General features: G+C 38.0%; 1 protein-coding gene across 2 annotated transcripts in view; it reads right to left on the bottom strand.

The window, feature by feature from the left end:
• Positions 1–4,142: 4,142 nt before the first annotated feature.
• Positions 4,143–16,629, bottom strand: part of Nufip1 (nuclear FMR1 interacting protein 1) — a 31,193-nt gene continuing 18,706 nt past the window's right edge. For both annotated transcript variants that reach the window (XM_070028445.1, XM_070028446.1), the window contains exons 7-10: positions 15,190–15,383; positions 10,057–10,173; positions 7,154–7,386; positions 4,143–4,463 (exon numbers count right to left, since the gene is read on the bottom strand). In XM_070028445.1, coding sequence (XP_069884546.1) covers positions 4,347–4,463; positions 7,154–7,386; positions 10,057–10,173; positions 15,190–15,383 — 661 coding nt within the window. In that variant the 3' untranslated portion in view covers positions 4,143–4,346. The remainder of the gene's footprint in view (positions 4,464–7,153; positions 7,387–10,056; positions 10,174–15,189; positions 15,384–16,629) is intronic.

The following is a 16,629-nucleotide window of genomic DNA, read 5'->3' as shown; positions in this document are numbered from 1 at the left end:
ACTTGTCAGAAAATGATTTTTTAAAAAGTCAAAAACATACAGAATGTGCAGATCAAGAAAGTTAAGTCAGGAGTGGTGGTGCATACCTGTAATCCTAGCTACTCAGGTGACAGAGCTGGAGGATCATAATTCAAGGCCAGCCCAGGCAAAAAAGCCTGCTAGACAATTATTTCCAAACTAACCAGCAAAAAAAAAGCACAACTGGAGGTATGGTTCAAGTAGTAAGGGACTAGTTTAAAAAAATCTAAACTTAAAACAAAGTATAAGAGACATATGAACTAAATGTAAACCAGATTGAATAATCAAAACAACTCATGGGGCTGGGGGCACAGCATAGTGGTAGAGCACCAACCTAGCAAGTGCAGGGCCCTGAGTTCAAACCCCAGTACTGAAAAACAAAATAAAACATCCATGGAAAACCAAGGAAATGGAAATAAAGCCTATCATTCAGCTTAAAAAGTAAATAAATCAGGAAAACAAACACTAAACTGCAATATGTTGTGACACAGGAAATGGTGGTACCTGCTAATAAGCAGAGAACTGGCAGACCCTGAAATAGCTACAAAAGTGACTGAAGACATCCATCTCCCCTGAATATGTACAGAGACTGATTTGAGTTGACCGGATGGATGCAGATCAATAGGAGCTTTGTGTCCTGCTGAGAAGACCCAGAAATTGATCCAACATCTGCTGTCATTGCTGTACAGCACACACCGTCCTCAGGGTAGTTGACAGTAATTGGAACTTTTCCTTCCTGAGGTCCTCTATATGCTGAATGTCCATCTTCCTTATTATCCTATTTATTCACCCTCACCAATTCTCTTCTTTCACAACTTCGAAGAAGCAATAATCTCTTGTTCCATTCCACTCCCAACGAGGCAAGAACTATACTAAAGGCCACTGTTTTGGAGTAACTCCCTCACTGCCTCCCTCACCCCCAAAGCAGCTGTGGCCTCTTCCAGTGACCATTCTCTCTATCCCAGCCTTGCTCTACAACTGAGCCATGGAGTGTTGTTTTATTCTTGCTTATCAGGGATGAAATGATGGATGATAAGCAAGGTAACTTTCAAAGGCTGATGGATGTGGAGGGTCAAGCTGCCCTGACAGCTCCCTCAGCTCTGCTCCCTCCCACCCAGGACTTGATGGACTTGGCAGCGAGAGAGGTGAACTCTAGTACCCGGTGCCATCACTTTCACATTGAAAGGTTGCCAGCTTCTCATCTCCAGGTCAGAAGTTTTCTCTTCCTTTCCTTGTGTGTGTGTGTGTGCACGCGCGCGCACGCACGCACACACACACACACACACACACAGGCAAGTTGGTCCTGGGCTTGAAATCAGGGCCTAGGTGCTATTCCTGAGCTTTTATTCCTCAAGGCTAGTGCTCTATTATTTGCACCACAGCTCTACTTCTGGCTTTTGGGCAGTTATTTGGAAATGAGTCTCTCAGATTTTCCTACTCAGGCTGGCTCTTTGAACCATGATTCTCAGATCTCAGCCTTCTCAGTAACTAGGATTACAGGCATAAGCCACCAGCACCCAGGAGTGACTTTTACCAGTAGATGCAGTAAAGAGCAGTGCTTTTGGAAATATGTTCAAAATATAGTATATGGTCTTGTTTTTATGGTATCTAAAACAAGGTGTAAATAAAATATTATAGTATGATCTCAGTTAAGAGTGCCAAGAACTTAATTTGATAGTTGAATGATTAAGCAATTAGAAATTAATGTAATTAATTCTTAAAAGATAGCCTTTGAAAAAATTAAAAAAAAATTAAGACAGTCTGGTGGGCATCAGTGGCTCACATCTGATCTGAAACCCTAGCTAATCAGGAAGCTGAGATCTGAGGATCAAGGTTTGAAGCCAGCCAGGGCAGGAATGTCTGAAACTCTTATCTCCAATTAATCACAGAAAAAGCTGGAAGTGACACTGTGGCTCAAGTGGTAGAGTATTAGCTCATTGTGAGCTCAGGGACAACACCCCAGCCCAGAGTTTGAGCCCCAGGACTGGCCAGAAAAAAAAGACAGTTTCTGTACCCTAGCCTGGCCTTAAACTTGGGATTCTCCTGGCTTAGCATCCCAAAGCTATACCAGCAAACTGAGAGATAGGGTGTTAAAAAATAGTTCGAGGGGTCTGAGGCATGGCTCAGGTGGTAGAGCACCAGTCAATGAGCAAAAGCATCAGATACCAAGTTAAAATCCAAGTTAAAACAAAAAAACAAAGTTTGATACTTGGGCATTTGCTCCAGTATTGCAGTGGTGGGCTACATGTAAATAAAAACAAGATTGACCATGTTGTGACACAACTGTTGAAGCCACATGTTGTTTGGGAAGGTGTTATTACTTTCTATGATTTCATATGTCTGAAAATTTCCAATAAGTTATAAAAAGAAGACTTAATACAAAGATGCTTGCTCAAAAAATTGAATTACAAATGAGGAGATTCAGTTCAACAGTCTTGAGTACCTTAAAACAGTTGACTACATTTCTCCTTTGGCCCCAAGTCCTTTGAAATGATGGATTTCAAACTAGATGGATATAAGGATACTATGTTGAAAATTCAACTTCTGAGTAGTGGGTACAGGAGGGAAAAACTAGGAGAGGGCAAGGGAAGGGATGACATTGTCCAAAAAGAAATGTACTCAGCTGGGCACCTGTGGCTCATGCCTGTAATCCTAACTACTCAGGAGGATGAGATTTGAGGACTGTGGTTCAACGCCAGCCCTGGCAGGAAAATCCATGAGACGCTTATCTCCAATTAACCACCAGAAAACAGAAGTGGCTCTGTGACTCAAAGTGGTAAAGTGAGCAAAAAAAAACTCAGGGACAGTGTCCAGGCCTGATTTTAAGCCCCAAAATGACCCCCCCCCCAAAAAAAAAAGTAAAGAAAAGAAAAAAAGAAAAGAAATGTACTCTTTACCTGACTTATGTAGCTATAACCACTCTGTATATCACCTTTATAATAACAATTTTTAAGAAGTGGGAAAAATATGGAACTCACTGGAGAATTAGGGTGACACAGAGCAGAAAGGCCTGTAAGGTGGTTACGAACTTGGGAAACAACGGCTAAACATGAATCTTCCCCTTAGGACTATGAAGTCACTGGTGTACATGGAAGATGTTCCAGGGTTGTAGGGAGAATTAAAGCTTTCTTGAACACTGATGACAGCTGTCTTACCTTTTCCTTGAAGGCAAGATTCATGAACTTCAATGTTAGATAAAATTAATTTTTCAATTATAGCAACATCCTAGTTAACAAACAAACGTAGTCCCTTTGAGCTGTACAGCAAAAAAGGAACACAAGACTACAATTTAAGACCAAATCCCCTGTTGTCACAGGAGGCAAGATCTGGGTACTTTTCATTTACTTAAAATGTTTAAGAGGATTCAATCACTATCTTCACAGAACAAATTTTAATTAAATCTTAAAATGGAATTGACTAGTCACACTGCCATAAGAAATATAAGATGAACCTCAGCAAATACTACACATATTTTCTTAGAGTAGGTAAAAAGATCTGATTTAAAAACCATATTTTGAGAAAAAGCGCTAATTAAAGCTAAACAGAGATCCTATCTATATTAATATTTCAAACATTCAATATTTAAGCTATGTAAGTGGAGCCAGTATAAACAAGTAAAACTTAAATTGAGACTTTCTGATGTATGTGTTCATTGAGTATTAGTTTATTTTTTTAAATCCTTGCTAGAGTTAAAAGAACAATTCTTCCTCTTCTACATTAAAAACAAAACTTATTTCTTTGCCTAATTTTGCTGAGTTCAACTAAGGGTTTTGCTATATTGTACTAGTTTATCTTTTACTGGTCTTTTCTTTTTTTGGGTGGGGAAGGTGGGGACAGTCCCAGGTTTTGACCTCAGGGCCTTGTGCTTGTTAGGCAAGGGCTCTATCTCTTGAGCCATATCTCCAGCTTTTTAAATTATTTTTCATAGGGTCCCAAAATTTTGCACAGGGTTGGCCTGCACCACGGCTATCTACTATGGCTCCTGTGTGGCTGTGATAATGGGCAAGAACCACCACATCTGACCAGGAACTTCAATTCTTAACTAGCCCAACCACAATGTTCCTCATATGAGGATAATATGTAAAATTCAACACAAAGAGAAAAATTCTCCCAAATACCAACAATGCAAGCAAAGTCTTAAAAAAAAAAAAAATCAGCTCTGTGTTTATTTGCCAGAATCAAAGTTAAGACTTGAAAATCCAACATCATATCTTATGAGACTTACAATTTCATTACATAATCCAGTTTTTTTAATGTTTTTTGTTTTTCCTGATTTGAGGTTGACAGTATTTTATATACTTTACTTATGAATGTTGAACATTTGACACTTATACATCTTTAGTTTTCTCAGAATTAATATTGAGTCCAAAAAAGTCTTTTTTGATAATGTACCGAACACACTGTAAAATCACATTTCTTTCATGTCGAATGTCTGGAGCTAGAAGCTAAAAAACAAAACAAAAATATTAGCTGGTTAAAAATTATGTATGTCCACAAAAGGCAATCTAAAATATCATATGCCTAACTCATATAAAGAATACAGAACAATGTGTTACATATTTACTAATGTGTTATATTATATATTTACTAATTGCTAAATCAGTAAAATGTAATGCAAAACCCTTTCCTTTGCCTTTTAACTTATACCAAGAGTACCTGGATAAGCTTTTTAAACAGCAAAAACATTCACATTTGTACTCCTCTCTAGAAATTATCTAACAAAAGACAAGATAGCAAATTTAAGTCTATCATTCTTTTTTTGTTGTTGTTGTTGTTGTTTATGGGGCTTGAACTCTGGGCCTGGGTGCTGTCCCTCAGCTCTCCAGCTCAAGGCAAGCACTCTACCGGCCACTTCCGGTTTCCAGTAGTTTACTGAAGGTAAGAGTTTCACGGCTTTTCTTGCCCAGGCTGGCTTGAACAGCAATCCTCAGATCTCAGCCTCCTAAGCAGCTAGGATTACAGGCGTGAGCTACTGGTGCCTGGCTAAAATATGAAAACCTTTTCTGTTTGCCAGTCATGGGCTTGAACTTAGAGCCTGGGCACTGTCCCTGAGCTTTTTTTGCTAAAGGCTAGTGCTCTACCACTTGAGCCATAGCACCACTTCCGGCTTTTTCTGTTTTTATGTGGTACTGAGGAATTGAACCCAGGGCTTCATGCATGTTAGGCAAGCACTCTACCACTAAGCCATATTCCCAGCCTGTAATTCTTTACTATAAAACCTATGTTACTCCCCCAGTCGAGCACAGTGGCTCCTAACTGTTGTAGCCTCAGCTACTTGGGAGGTGGGAGAAACACATGAGCCCAGTGTTCAGGGCCAACCTGGGCAACATAGCAAGACCATTTCTTAAAAATAGATAATAATAATAATAATAATAAGAGAATTCCCTCAAATCAAAATTATACATAGTATAGAAATTCAAAGTATATTTGTTGGGCTGGGAAGTTGGCTCAGTGGTAGAGCGCTTGCCTTGCATGCATGAGGCCCTGGGTTCCATTCCTCAGCACCACATAAGCAGGAAAAAAAAGCCGGAAGTGGCGCTGTGGCTCAGGTGGTAGAGTGCTAGCCTTGAGCTGAAGAGCTGAGGGACAGCGCCCAGGCCCAGAGTTCACGCCCCACGACCGGACCAAAACAAACAAACAAACAAACAAAAATCAAAGTATATTTGTTAAAAATAATTTATTTTCTTCTCAGTTTATTTTCTGACATTACTATTACAGTTTAGTATAAACTGTATAGTATACTATAGCAGTGATATTTTCAAAACAAGAGTATTATGATTCAGGTCCAGTATTCATAGAATAATTAAACTACGGCATATATACTTAAGTAAAAAAGACTTTTCAGGGAATGCCAGCTGTTTTGCCACTGCACTGAGGAATATTTCTTTTTTTTTTGGTTGGTTGTGGAGCTTGAACTCAGAGCTTAGACACTGTCCTTGAGCTCTTCAGTTCAAGGCGAGTGCTCTACCACTTGAGTCACAGCATTACCTCCAGTTTTCTAGTGGTTAATTGGAGATAGAAGTCTCATAGACTTTCCTGCCTGGGCTGGCTTTGAACCTCTATCCTCAGACCTCAGCCTCCTGAGTAGTTAGGATTACAGGTGTGAGCCACCAGTGCCCAGCTGCCCTGACCTCTTTTGCTTAAGGCTAGCACTCTATTTCTCTAAGACATAGCTCTACTTCCAGATTTCTGGTGGTTAACTGGAGATAAAGAGTCTCACAAACTTTCCTGTCCAGGCAGGCTTTGAACCACAATCTTAGATCTCGGCCTGAGTAGCCGTTCATAAGCCATAGCTCCCAGATCACAGTGGAATATTTCTATTACTTTTTTTTTTTTTTGGGTCCGGTCGTGGGGCCTGAACTCTGGGCCTGGGCACTGTCCCTCAGCTCTTCAGCTCAAGGCTAGCGCTCTACCACTTGAGCCACAGCGCCACTTCTGGCTTTTTTTTTCCTTTTTGCTTATGTGGTGCTGAGGAATCGAACCCAGGGCCTCATGCATGCAAGGCAAGCACTCTACCACTGAGCCACCTTTCCAGCCCATTTCTATTACTCTTAAAGGCAGGAAATTAGAAACTTCAGTTTCTTTCCATTGCTTTATGGTTTTCAATAAGCATTTCTATTTAAATAACAACAAATCCTATTAAGGATTTCTTAAAAGCCTGCTGCTGTAGTAATCTGGAATTTTTGTTGTTTTGTTTTGTGCCAGTCCTGATGGATGAACTCAGGGCCTGCGCACTGTCCCTGATTTTTTGTGCTCAAGGCTAGCGCTCTACCATGTGAGCCACAGCTCCATTTCCAGGCTTTTTATTTTTTTAAGTCTCATGGGCTCTCCTGCATGGGCTGGTTTTGAACTTCAATCCTCAGATCTCAGCCTTCTGGGCAGCTAGGATTATAGCTGTGAGCCACCAACTTCATCTGTATTTTCAATGGACAATTTCACCTCATTATAAATTTCCTTAAACTAATGTCTGATTTTAAGCAGTCCTGAAAACTGGGATCATTTCACTTACTGAACAGCAGCTATATCCCAGCTTCAACTTCAAAATTAAGATATATAGACAAGTGTTCAAGGACCCTAAGGTTCTGCCCTACCTTTCTGACATATATAAACATCAGTGTGAAGAGCAATCACTTACCATTTCCAGGAGATAGGGATGATGTGTTCTTGGTTCAAATAATGTTTGATAGTTGCGAATATTTTTTTTCTTCTTGGGGTTTGTATTTCTACAGCTTTTCTTTGTACTTCCACACTGGGCTCCTGAGGAGTTCTGAACAGTTGCTACAGCATTTTTACTTGGACTCTTGGGAGCAGTGCTCTGCAGAGCCTGATTCTCTGCCACAATGTCTGCTTCTGTCTTGATGGGAGTTTCTAAGTTTTATGAAAAACAAACACAAAAGTTAAACAACACACAGAAAACAGGTAGAACTTTCAAAGATGACCAAAAGAGCCACAAAAATCCTCCTAGCCATCATATTGGCTACTTAGTTAACTGAAGACTAGGAGAGATTTTGCAAAGCATTTGTAATGCATTCCAATTTTTTTTTTCAAATTTAAAGCTGTAACTGCCAAGAATTGAGGAGACTACCACAAATTAGGAAATAATACCCAAAGACACTTGATCTATAAAATAAATATTAAGACAGGAAACAGAAATATGTGATAAACACAAAACATATTTCCTCTTATTTGAAAAAAATTAAACATAATTGACTAAAGTATTTTAAAATAGTGAGTAGGATTTATAATATCTGTAGAAATAAATTCTATGGTAACAGTAGCACAAAGGAAAAGAGGACCAAATATTAAGTATATTGGCTATAACCTTTTTCCTTTTGTGCTGGTATTGGGGCCTTGCACTCACTTGATATATAAAAAATAAACATCAAGACTTAGGAATATGAAACAAGGGCTTTCTCTTCTAAAGCAAGGAATTTTAAATAATTAGTCAAAATTAATTTATACAAAATTAGGGGCTGGGAAGGTGGCTCAGTGGTAGAGCGCTTGCCTTGCATGCATGGGGCCCTGGGTTCGATTCCCCAGCATCACATAAGCAAAAAGAAAAAAAAGCCGGAAGTGGCGCTGTGGCTCAAGTGATAGAGTGCTAGCCTTTGATAGAGTGCTAGCCTTGAGATGAAGAGCTGAGGGACAGCGCCCAGGCCCAGAGTTCAGGCCCCACGACCAGACCCTCCTCCCCCCCAAAAAATCAAACATTTATTTTATCACAAAGTGTCCTTTGCTACCTACAAGATTTCATATTACTGTTCAGGAAGACAACAAATGACATACAAAGGCGTTAAGGGAAAGCAATATAATTGGCCTCTATGGCTTTTAAGTCTGCACCTTGTTTTTATATCTGTTCTGCCACAACTAACATAGCATACTTAATGCTATATGACCTATAAAGTAAAGATATGAGTGTAATAGTATTTTTATTTATTTATGGTTTTTTTTTGCTGGTCGTGGGGCCTGAACTCTGGGCCTGGACACTGTCCCTCAGCTCCTCAACTCAAGGCTAGTGCTCTACCACTTGAGCCGCAGCACCACTTCCAGCCTTTCTTGCTTATGTGGTACTTAGGAATAGAACCCAGGGCCTCATGCATGCAAAGCAAGCACTCTACCACTGAGCCACCTTTCCAGCCCTGTAACAGTATTTTTATCTTAAGAAAGAGAAGAAAGAATTAATTCAGCTTGTCTTTATGGGATTCAGTAATCTGATAATAGTTTGCTTCCCTAGAAATGTAATATGTGTTCAGAGAAAGACTCCAGGTTCAAATCAGTATATTTGAAACAAGAGTAAGAAATAAGTTGTTTTCCCAAAATTGATATAATAGGCCACTATCTGTTAAGGAGGACTCTGATAAATTAGTTTATACTTCAAATTTCAAGTTGTTTTTGGACAAAACACACCACAGGCTATTAATTTAAAACTTCCCATGTTATATTCATATTTCATACTGAAGCCTAGCTCTTCTTACTCAACATCCTCCAACTATCCAAACATTAGTTATCTCTAGCCTAATCAATACTAAATGAGCTGTTATTTTCATGAAACTACTTTCAAATCTTCATTCTAAATAAAGGCTAAGACTGTATTCTTACCTTTAGCACAGTCCTACATTGACTGTACTAAAGCTACTGTATTTTGACTACATTTCTCCTGAGACACATATGCATAAGTTCTCTCATAGTTGGAGAAGCTTAAATAAAATTACCATACCGAGTATCCATAACAGGACATAGGTTTACTCACCAAATATATGTAGAATTATCAATACAAACCTTGGGTTAAAACTTTTCTTTCTAGCTAGGCATAGTTCTCACACTTATAATTCTCAATGCCCATGGGGTACAAATCAGGAAGATTGTGGTTTGAGGCCAGCTTGAACATAAAGTGTGCAAGACCCCATTATCAACCAATAAAGTTAGGTATGGTGGCCCACACCTGTGATCTCAGCAACACAGACAGCACAAATAGAAATGAGGTCCATGCTAGCTCAGGCATAAAACAGCCAAAGCAAAAAGGCAGTGACAGTGTAGCTCAAGTGGTACAGCACCTGCATAACAAGCACAAGGTCCTGAGTTCAACAACTCTAGTACCACCAAAATCCAAAACAAAACATCACCTGGCATCATATCAACAGTCTATTCACAGTACTTGTACGTATCCTCCCTCCAAAAAAAAAAAAAAAGCTGCTGTCCATTAAACTCACTTGTCATAACAAATTTCACTGTAATCATCCAAGCACCACTGGCCTCTCAGAAAGATTCTCAAAGTATTCCATTTCTTGTATCCAGTCTATTTCAACCACAAATATAGGGATGTATTTGCCAAGTGAGATAATTTATGTAAATGTTCTCCATAAAGAGCAATGCCCCTATAAACATTAGGTGTTATAAACTAATATTATGACAAGGATCCTTGAGAGCCAAGAATAAAGGAATTTAAAGATCAAATAAAGACTACTCATCCTAGTGCTATTAACACACACTGAACCAAAGGCAAAAAGACACCTCATACCAAGAGAAGCCTTGACTTACCTTCAGGCTCACTCTCTGATCCTGAGAGACTGCCATAGCTGCTCATCAGTGAACACAAGGCTGGAGTCACCTCCTTAGGAATGACTGTCTGTGGTGGTTTCTCTTCCTTATCAGATTCTGAACAGATGGGGAAAAAACAGGATTTAAACAGCATACCCCCAAACAGCTCCCACCACCACAAGAAAGCTGGCGTCTACTCTTTCATCTGTTAATAAAAGTAACTTGTTATCATTTCCTTGATCTTCCCAAAAAATGAATTCTAGAAGGCTTGACAAATTTCTGGTTGGTTTAAATCTTAAGCAAAGAAGTTATTTGCTCCAGGGCAGGGACAGGAACAAATGGAAACTACACATAGCTCAGTTAACTTACCATGCTTCACAGGTGATGGAATTTGAGCCATCCCTAAATTAACTTAATTACACAGTCTTTGCTATTAATTTACATGTAGGGCAAAAGTAAAAAATTTACTTAACTTTACTGGATAAGGATCATTAACTCTGAAAATCAGACTGAGGAATAAAATAGTGCTGTTTTTATTGTTGATTTACGAATAAAATATTGTGGGTTTAGGACTGGTTTTCCAGAATCAAGTAAGATTTAAGCCATTCTATGGGCTTAGAGTTTTACTGAAATGCCTGTCTCAACCTTTTTATTATTCAGAACTTCTAAGAACTTAAGTCAACAAGCCAACCATGAGAGTTTCACAAGCACTAAAGAGCCTGCCAAAGGGAAAGTGTTTGATCAGAGCCCAGCAAGTTCCACCAGAGCCGTGGGACACCACCTATTACATTTATTTTTGGCAGCTCTAAAAACGCATTAACTCTATTCTAGACAACCCATAAAAATCAAGCTGGATTGAAGACAATAAGTAACTTGTCTCTTTAATAAACCAATCTGACCCACAACCAATATGAAATGTTTCAAGATGGAGTATTTAATGTTCAAAACTGGGAAAGGGAAAGCAAACATTCTACAGGAAATGGAAATACCACTGTATGAGAATGTTGGCCATGCATCTCCAGTGGAATGAAGACATCCCCTATCTTCTACTATCCACACAAAAATTGCTCCTTATCAATTTACCTTTTCCTCTGGATTAATGAAGGGAAAGGAAACTATGTAAATTAAGCAGAAAACTTGTATGTTAATGTGAAGACTGTCTATCCATTATTCAAACAATAGCCTTCAAAAGCCTATAACATCTAAGAATAAGAGTAATTGAGGCTCTTCATTTTACATTTAAATACAAAATAGAATATAAAATAAAAACCTATCACAATTAAAACTTTGAAAGAGGCACTGTGTGCTTTGGCACTATCAAATCATCTTCTACAATGCCATCATCAAGGGGGGAGGGGATTCCCCCAAAGTCCCATGCATTTCTAACAGCATTTTTAGCACCCATCCTAGAAGGACGGTCAAAGGCATTCAAAGACATTGTACTGGCTAACAAAAAGATACTCAAAAAACTCCCTCCTCCCTCTTCTTTAAAGAGCAGCTAAAACACTTCTCTAAAAATAACAGTATAAAGACAGTAGCAATCAAGATGATAGAAGTAGACTTGAGAGTTACTATATAATAAACCAAAATATACTCTTATGTGTGTGTGCGCACAGGCGTGCACATGCTATGTTCACACACAAAAGAAAATACAGTAATTAATAATGAACAATCACCTCAAGGCTAGATCTCTTTCTTTTTCCCATTTCTCAATATATTACATAGAACAACTCACAAATACTGTACAGTTGAAGAGAGGTGCTGGTTGAAGTAGAGACAGGAATAGAACTTCCCGGGCTGCCTTCCCACTAGGACCTCTCATATGCTCAGCTCTGTGGAAGCGCTACAAACTCTCCTTTTGTACTTTTATACAGCTTCCACTATATAGGCATGGCTGGCTAAATTGTAGGCCACTGAAAATCAACTTAACCTTCAGCCTTTCTTCTCTCCCTGGAAGTTGGAAGGTAGAGATGAAAGACCTAATCTTCTAATCTAGCACTGCCCTTTCCAGTGACCAGTCCCCATTCAGAAAGTATCTAAGGGCTGCCAGCCATCCTAGACTGAAATCAGGGATGACTCTTTAAGTCTACAGCATTTCTCTGAATTACAATGCTGAGCAAGCAAAATGTTGAACCTCATAAATCTCCTCAAAAACAAAAATAAGAAAAAAGAATAACCAAATCAACCATGTATGCATATGTGTGCATATATATGTATAGAAATTATCAATATCAATGTCTTATCCAACTCTACACACCAGCTTCCCATCCAATTTCTTTCTATAACTTATTTCTTTATACATTGCTGACTGCCATTACTTGGTTTTGCCTATAGGAGAAAACAATTACACTCTTTAGCCCACAAGAAGATCTATAATTAAGTCTACTAAAGAAAATGCAAAGGTTGGGAATGGAGCTCAGTGGCAGAGTGTTTGCCTAACATACACAAAGTTCTGGATTCAGTCTTCTATAGTCTCTTAACTCTTAAGACACTCAGGGCTGGGGTGTGGTTCAGACAGTGCTTGCTTAGCACTATTTAGAACCTGGGTTTGATTCCTGGTATCATAATACAATCAAAGACATTTAAGGATGGAGCATTTTTTGCTAGCTATGGTTATTTTTACCATCTACTGTTTAACCAGTAAAGCCAACAGATGTTCTAATGCTCTATGACAAGAGCTATATTTATAACAAGTGACTAATGAGTTAGATTGTCATTGTTTTATGGATGGTGAGGTTCTACAGTTGAAGAAGGTTGTGGCTACCTTACTGAGTAGCTGCTTTTATTCTAACTCAGATAGGAGACTTAAATTTTTAAGAAAAGTTAAAGAACTTCTTGCATTTTTATTTACTGGCTTTTGTTCCAAAACTACCAAAGAGCTGCTAGCCATCCTGGACTGTGAGTTTCACTATGTATCCTAGGTACGAACTTGTATAGCCCACAATCCTCCTGCTTTAGCATCCTGAATGCTGCCATTACAGATTATACCACCAGGTTATTGTATATATATTTAAACTGTAAAAAAAAACACCTCAGTCTTAACTGACGAATATCAAAAAGAGATTTAAACAACAACAAACTCTTAAGTAGGCTAATAACCAAGAATATGTAAAATTTTTAACATGGAACTTATATTTGGGCTACAGGTTATTGTATATATATTTAAACTGTAAAAAAAAACACCTCAGTCTTAACTGACGAATATCAAAAAGAGATTTAAACAACAACAAACTCTTAAGTAGGCTAATAACCAAGAATATGTAAAATTTTTAACATGGAACTTATATTTGGGCTACAGATGACATTTTGTCACCAAAATCACACATTGCAAATCTGAAGATGTCTCTAAAACTAAAATGAAGAAAAAAAAATCACTGTCCAAAAGTAAACTCAGCACTGGCTAAAGTATTGTATGCCTTTCCTTAAACTTGTTCTCACATCTCCACTATCGTAGGATCGCAGTATTTCTGAGAAAACTTCGAACTTCACCTATGGAGGACATGCAGGATACTAGTGGAATCAGATTACTGAAGTCAAATTCAGGCTCTGCTACTAATCAACAGTATGGCTAAGGTAGATTATCTGTGTTCCTCATTTCCAAAGCAGAAGTTGTAATAGTACCTATGTAGATGGTCATCATATGGAAGAGTTAATATTCATAAAGCACATAGAGCTTAAGAAATAACCTTACTCAATAACTGTTAACTGGTGTTAAACTTTTATTATTACCATCCCTACTAAACCCAACATTTCCTTGTGCCAAGATCCTTCTGCATCCTAATCCAGTCAGGGAAGGTTTCCCTCATTTCTTGCCATCTCTAATAACTTTTACCATGTGGTTGTCATAGAAACTGTCATCCAAGCTGAACAGAGACTAGAATCAAATCTATGATAAACAGCAGTTCACTCACTAATAATTTTTCTCTTCTGTAGTAGAAAGCATATATAATTAAAGCACAATGTTACATACATTTCCATTTCTCTGAAGGAAAACTGGAGTCTCAGAAGCTGTACATGATAGCAGTATTTTAGTGCTTTCAACCTTTTTCTTAAGTCTTAAAGAGAACATTTGAATAAACTATGGATACATATAAGTATACTTTTAAGTTCTGAAGAATATAATTACACAAATAAAATAAATAGGGCTACTTTTCCAAGGAGAGTATGCCTGTGCTTTGGAACACAAATAACACTGGCTTCCAAAGCATTAATGCTTTATAGGTGGAATGAAGGAGAAAAATGACATAATCGAGCAAATTTGTACAGACAGTAATGAGAAATAACCTTAAATAAAATCCCCAATACTATATCATACTTTGGAAATTAACCAACAAATAGTATCTTTCACTATAACTTGCTTGTCCCATGTACCTACACCAAGATGCAGAAAGAATTTCTGAAATGAGGTTTTTGATAAGATATTCCTCATAAAAACAAAAATTAAGCTGGGTGCTGTTAGCTCACACCCGTAATTCTAGCTCTTCATTAAAGGCTGAGATCTGAGGATCACAATTCAAAGCCAGCCTGAGCAAGAAAATGCATGAGACTCTTATTTCCAATTAACCAGCAAAAGTCCAGGAATAGAGTTGTGGCTCAAGTGGTACAGTTGTAGCCTTAAGCAAAAAATCCCAGGCATAGTGCTCAGGCCTTGAGTTCAAGCATACTACCCTACCCCCCACCCCCCCTCTTCCCACAAAAACCTGTCAGGCACTAGTCATTCAGTCCTATAATTCTAGCTATGTGGGAAGATGAGATTAGAAGAATCATGGTTCCAACCCAGCCCAGGCAGAAAAACCCCATAAGATTCTATCTCAACAGAAGCAGCTGGGTATGGTAGTGGCATACACTTGTCATCCCAGAAACTTGGTCCAAATATTCAGCCAGGCAATATGCAAGACTTTATGTAAAAAATAATCAGTACAAAAAGGCGTAAAGGTGCAGTTTAGCAGTAGAGTGTTTACCAGGTAAGCACAAGGCCCTGAGGTAAAACTGCAGAACTGCAAATATAAAAATGAAATAATCACTTCATTTGTATGTATTTGCCATTATATCTCCACAAACAAGGCTATGGATAATCAATTTAAGCATCACTGTCCACATACTTATGTACATACTGCTTTCCTATTGGCTTACCAGAATCACTGTTTATTAACACACCAAGAGGATCTTCATTTGCCTCTGCTGGACCTTCAGGCTTTGAACCACAGCAGTGACTCCCTGATGAAGTGACTGCTCCATGGGTAGCATTGCCATTGTTACACTTCTTGTGTTTGCCAGGACTTCTAATCTTTACCATTTGTGAATGTCTGGACATTCCTTTCATCTTGCTGGGGAAAGAAAAAAAAATACAGTTCAGTAAAAAATGCAGTGACTTCTGCAAAAAAAAAAATAATAATTGAAAAGGAGTACTGAGTGTAAAAGAAACTAGATGTTAAAGTGATCAAGTGTAGCTTACTAAACTAAATCAACCAAAATAAAAGAAACTGTCTCCCAAAGACAGAGAAGTTTACAGTAGTCCGTTAAATGAACAAATACCACACAATCTACCAATCTACCAATACTACATAATTTATCTTACTCATGCTCAGCTACACACTCCCATTCTTATGTTTACCACTCTGACATTTGGCTCTGTTGTGCAATCATTCGATCAATTTAACTTACATTTAGGAATATAAAAATATACCTTGGAGTTTACATGGTTTTGTCTACTCATTTTAAAGGAGTCTTAAACTTTCTTCAGCATTTAAAAATACGTTACCTTTCCTTTTGCACAATGATCTAAAGATAATTTTTAAAAATATGCCACTTTATTTGAGCTTCCTGCTGAACTTTCAAGTAGATTAGACAGGGACTGCTCTCTGCCCAGCCCCACAGCCAGCTCAGGTGCAGTGTGCTTCTGGCAACTGCATCAACTTCATTTAGAAAGAAAACAAATATTTATGTGAGCATCTTCTAACTTTATGTTTAAGAAAAACATGGTATTTTTCAAAAAGCATTTATGAAGGATTTCTCAGGAAACAATACAAAGTATCTTTTTAGAGGGACTAAATTTACTCAAAGAAAAACTATTTGCCTTTTATCAGGCAAAATTCTTTAATAGTGGAAGTACAAAGAATTAGAAATCTGAGCCTAAATTTCAATTTTGCTCCTTACTCACCATCCCTCTTAGACAATATTAATATCTTTTATTGTTACTCCTGTCTGTAGAATGAGAATCATGCGGACAGAAAGAATTAAATAAAATGAAGTGCTTTTGGGAGTGGAGCTATGGTTCAAGTGCTAGAGCATCAGCCCAGACCTGACACACACACAAAAAAATACTTTGCATTTAGGGTACAATAACTCTGAGACTGAGCCCTTAGTAAGTGAAAGGTATTATCTTGTTTTCGTAATAATTAGTTAAATTGACACGATCAGTTTAAATCTACAATGCAAGGGCTTGCTATAATTTTTAAAGAATTTGATGCCAAAAGAATCATATATTCATATATTTATACAAACATACAAAAATATGTGTATATATATATATATATATGCACACATATACTGCTATATACACAAAATATGTAT

Source organism: Dipodomys merriami, unplaced genomic scaffold (genome assembly GCF_024711535.1).
Source record: "Dipodomys merriami isolate MVZ:Mamm:240054 unplaced genomic scaffold, mDipMer1.0.p SCAF_192, whole genome shotgun sequence".
Classification (NCBI taxonomy): domain Eukaryota; kingdom Metazoa; phylum Chordata; class Mammalia; order Rodentia; family Heteromyidae; genus Dipodomys; species Dipodomys merriami.
The sequence above is the reverse complement of the archived record's forward strand: the minus strand, read 5'-3'. Positions and strand labels throughout refer to the sequence as shown.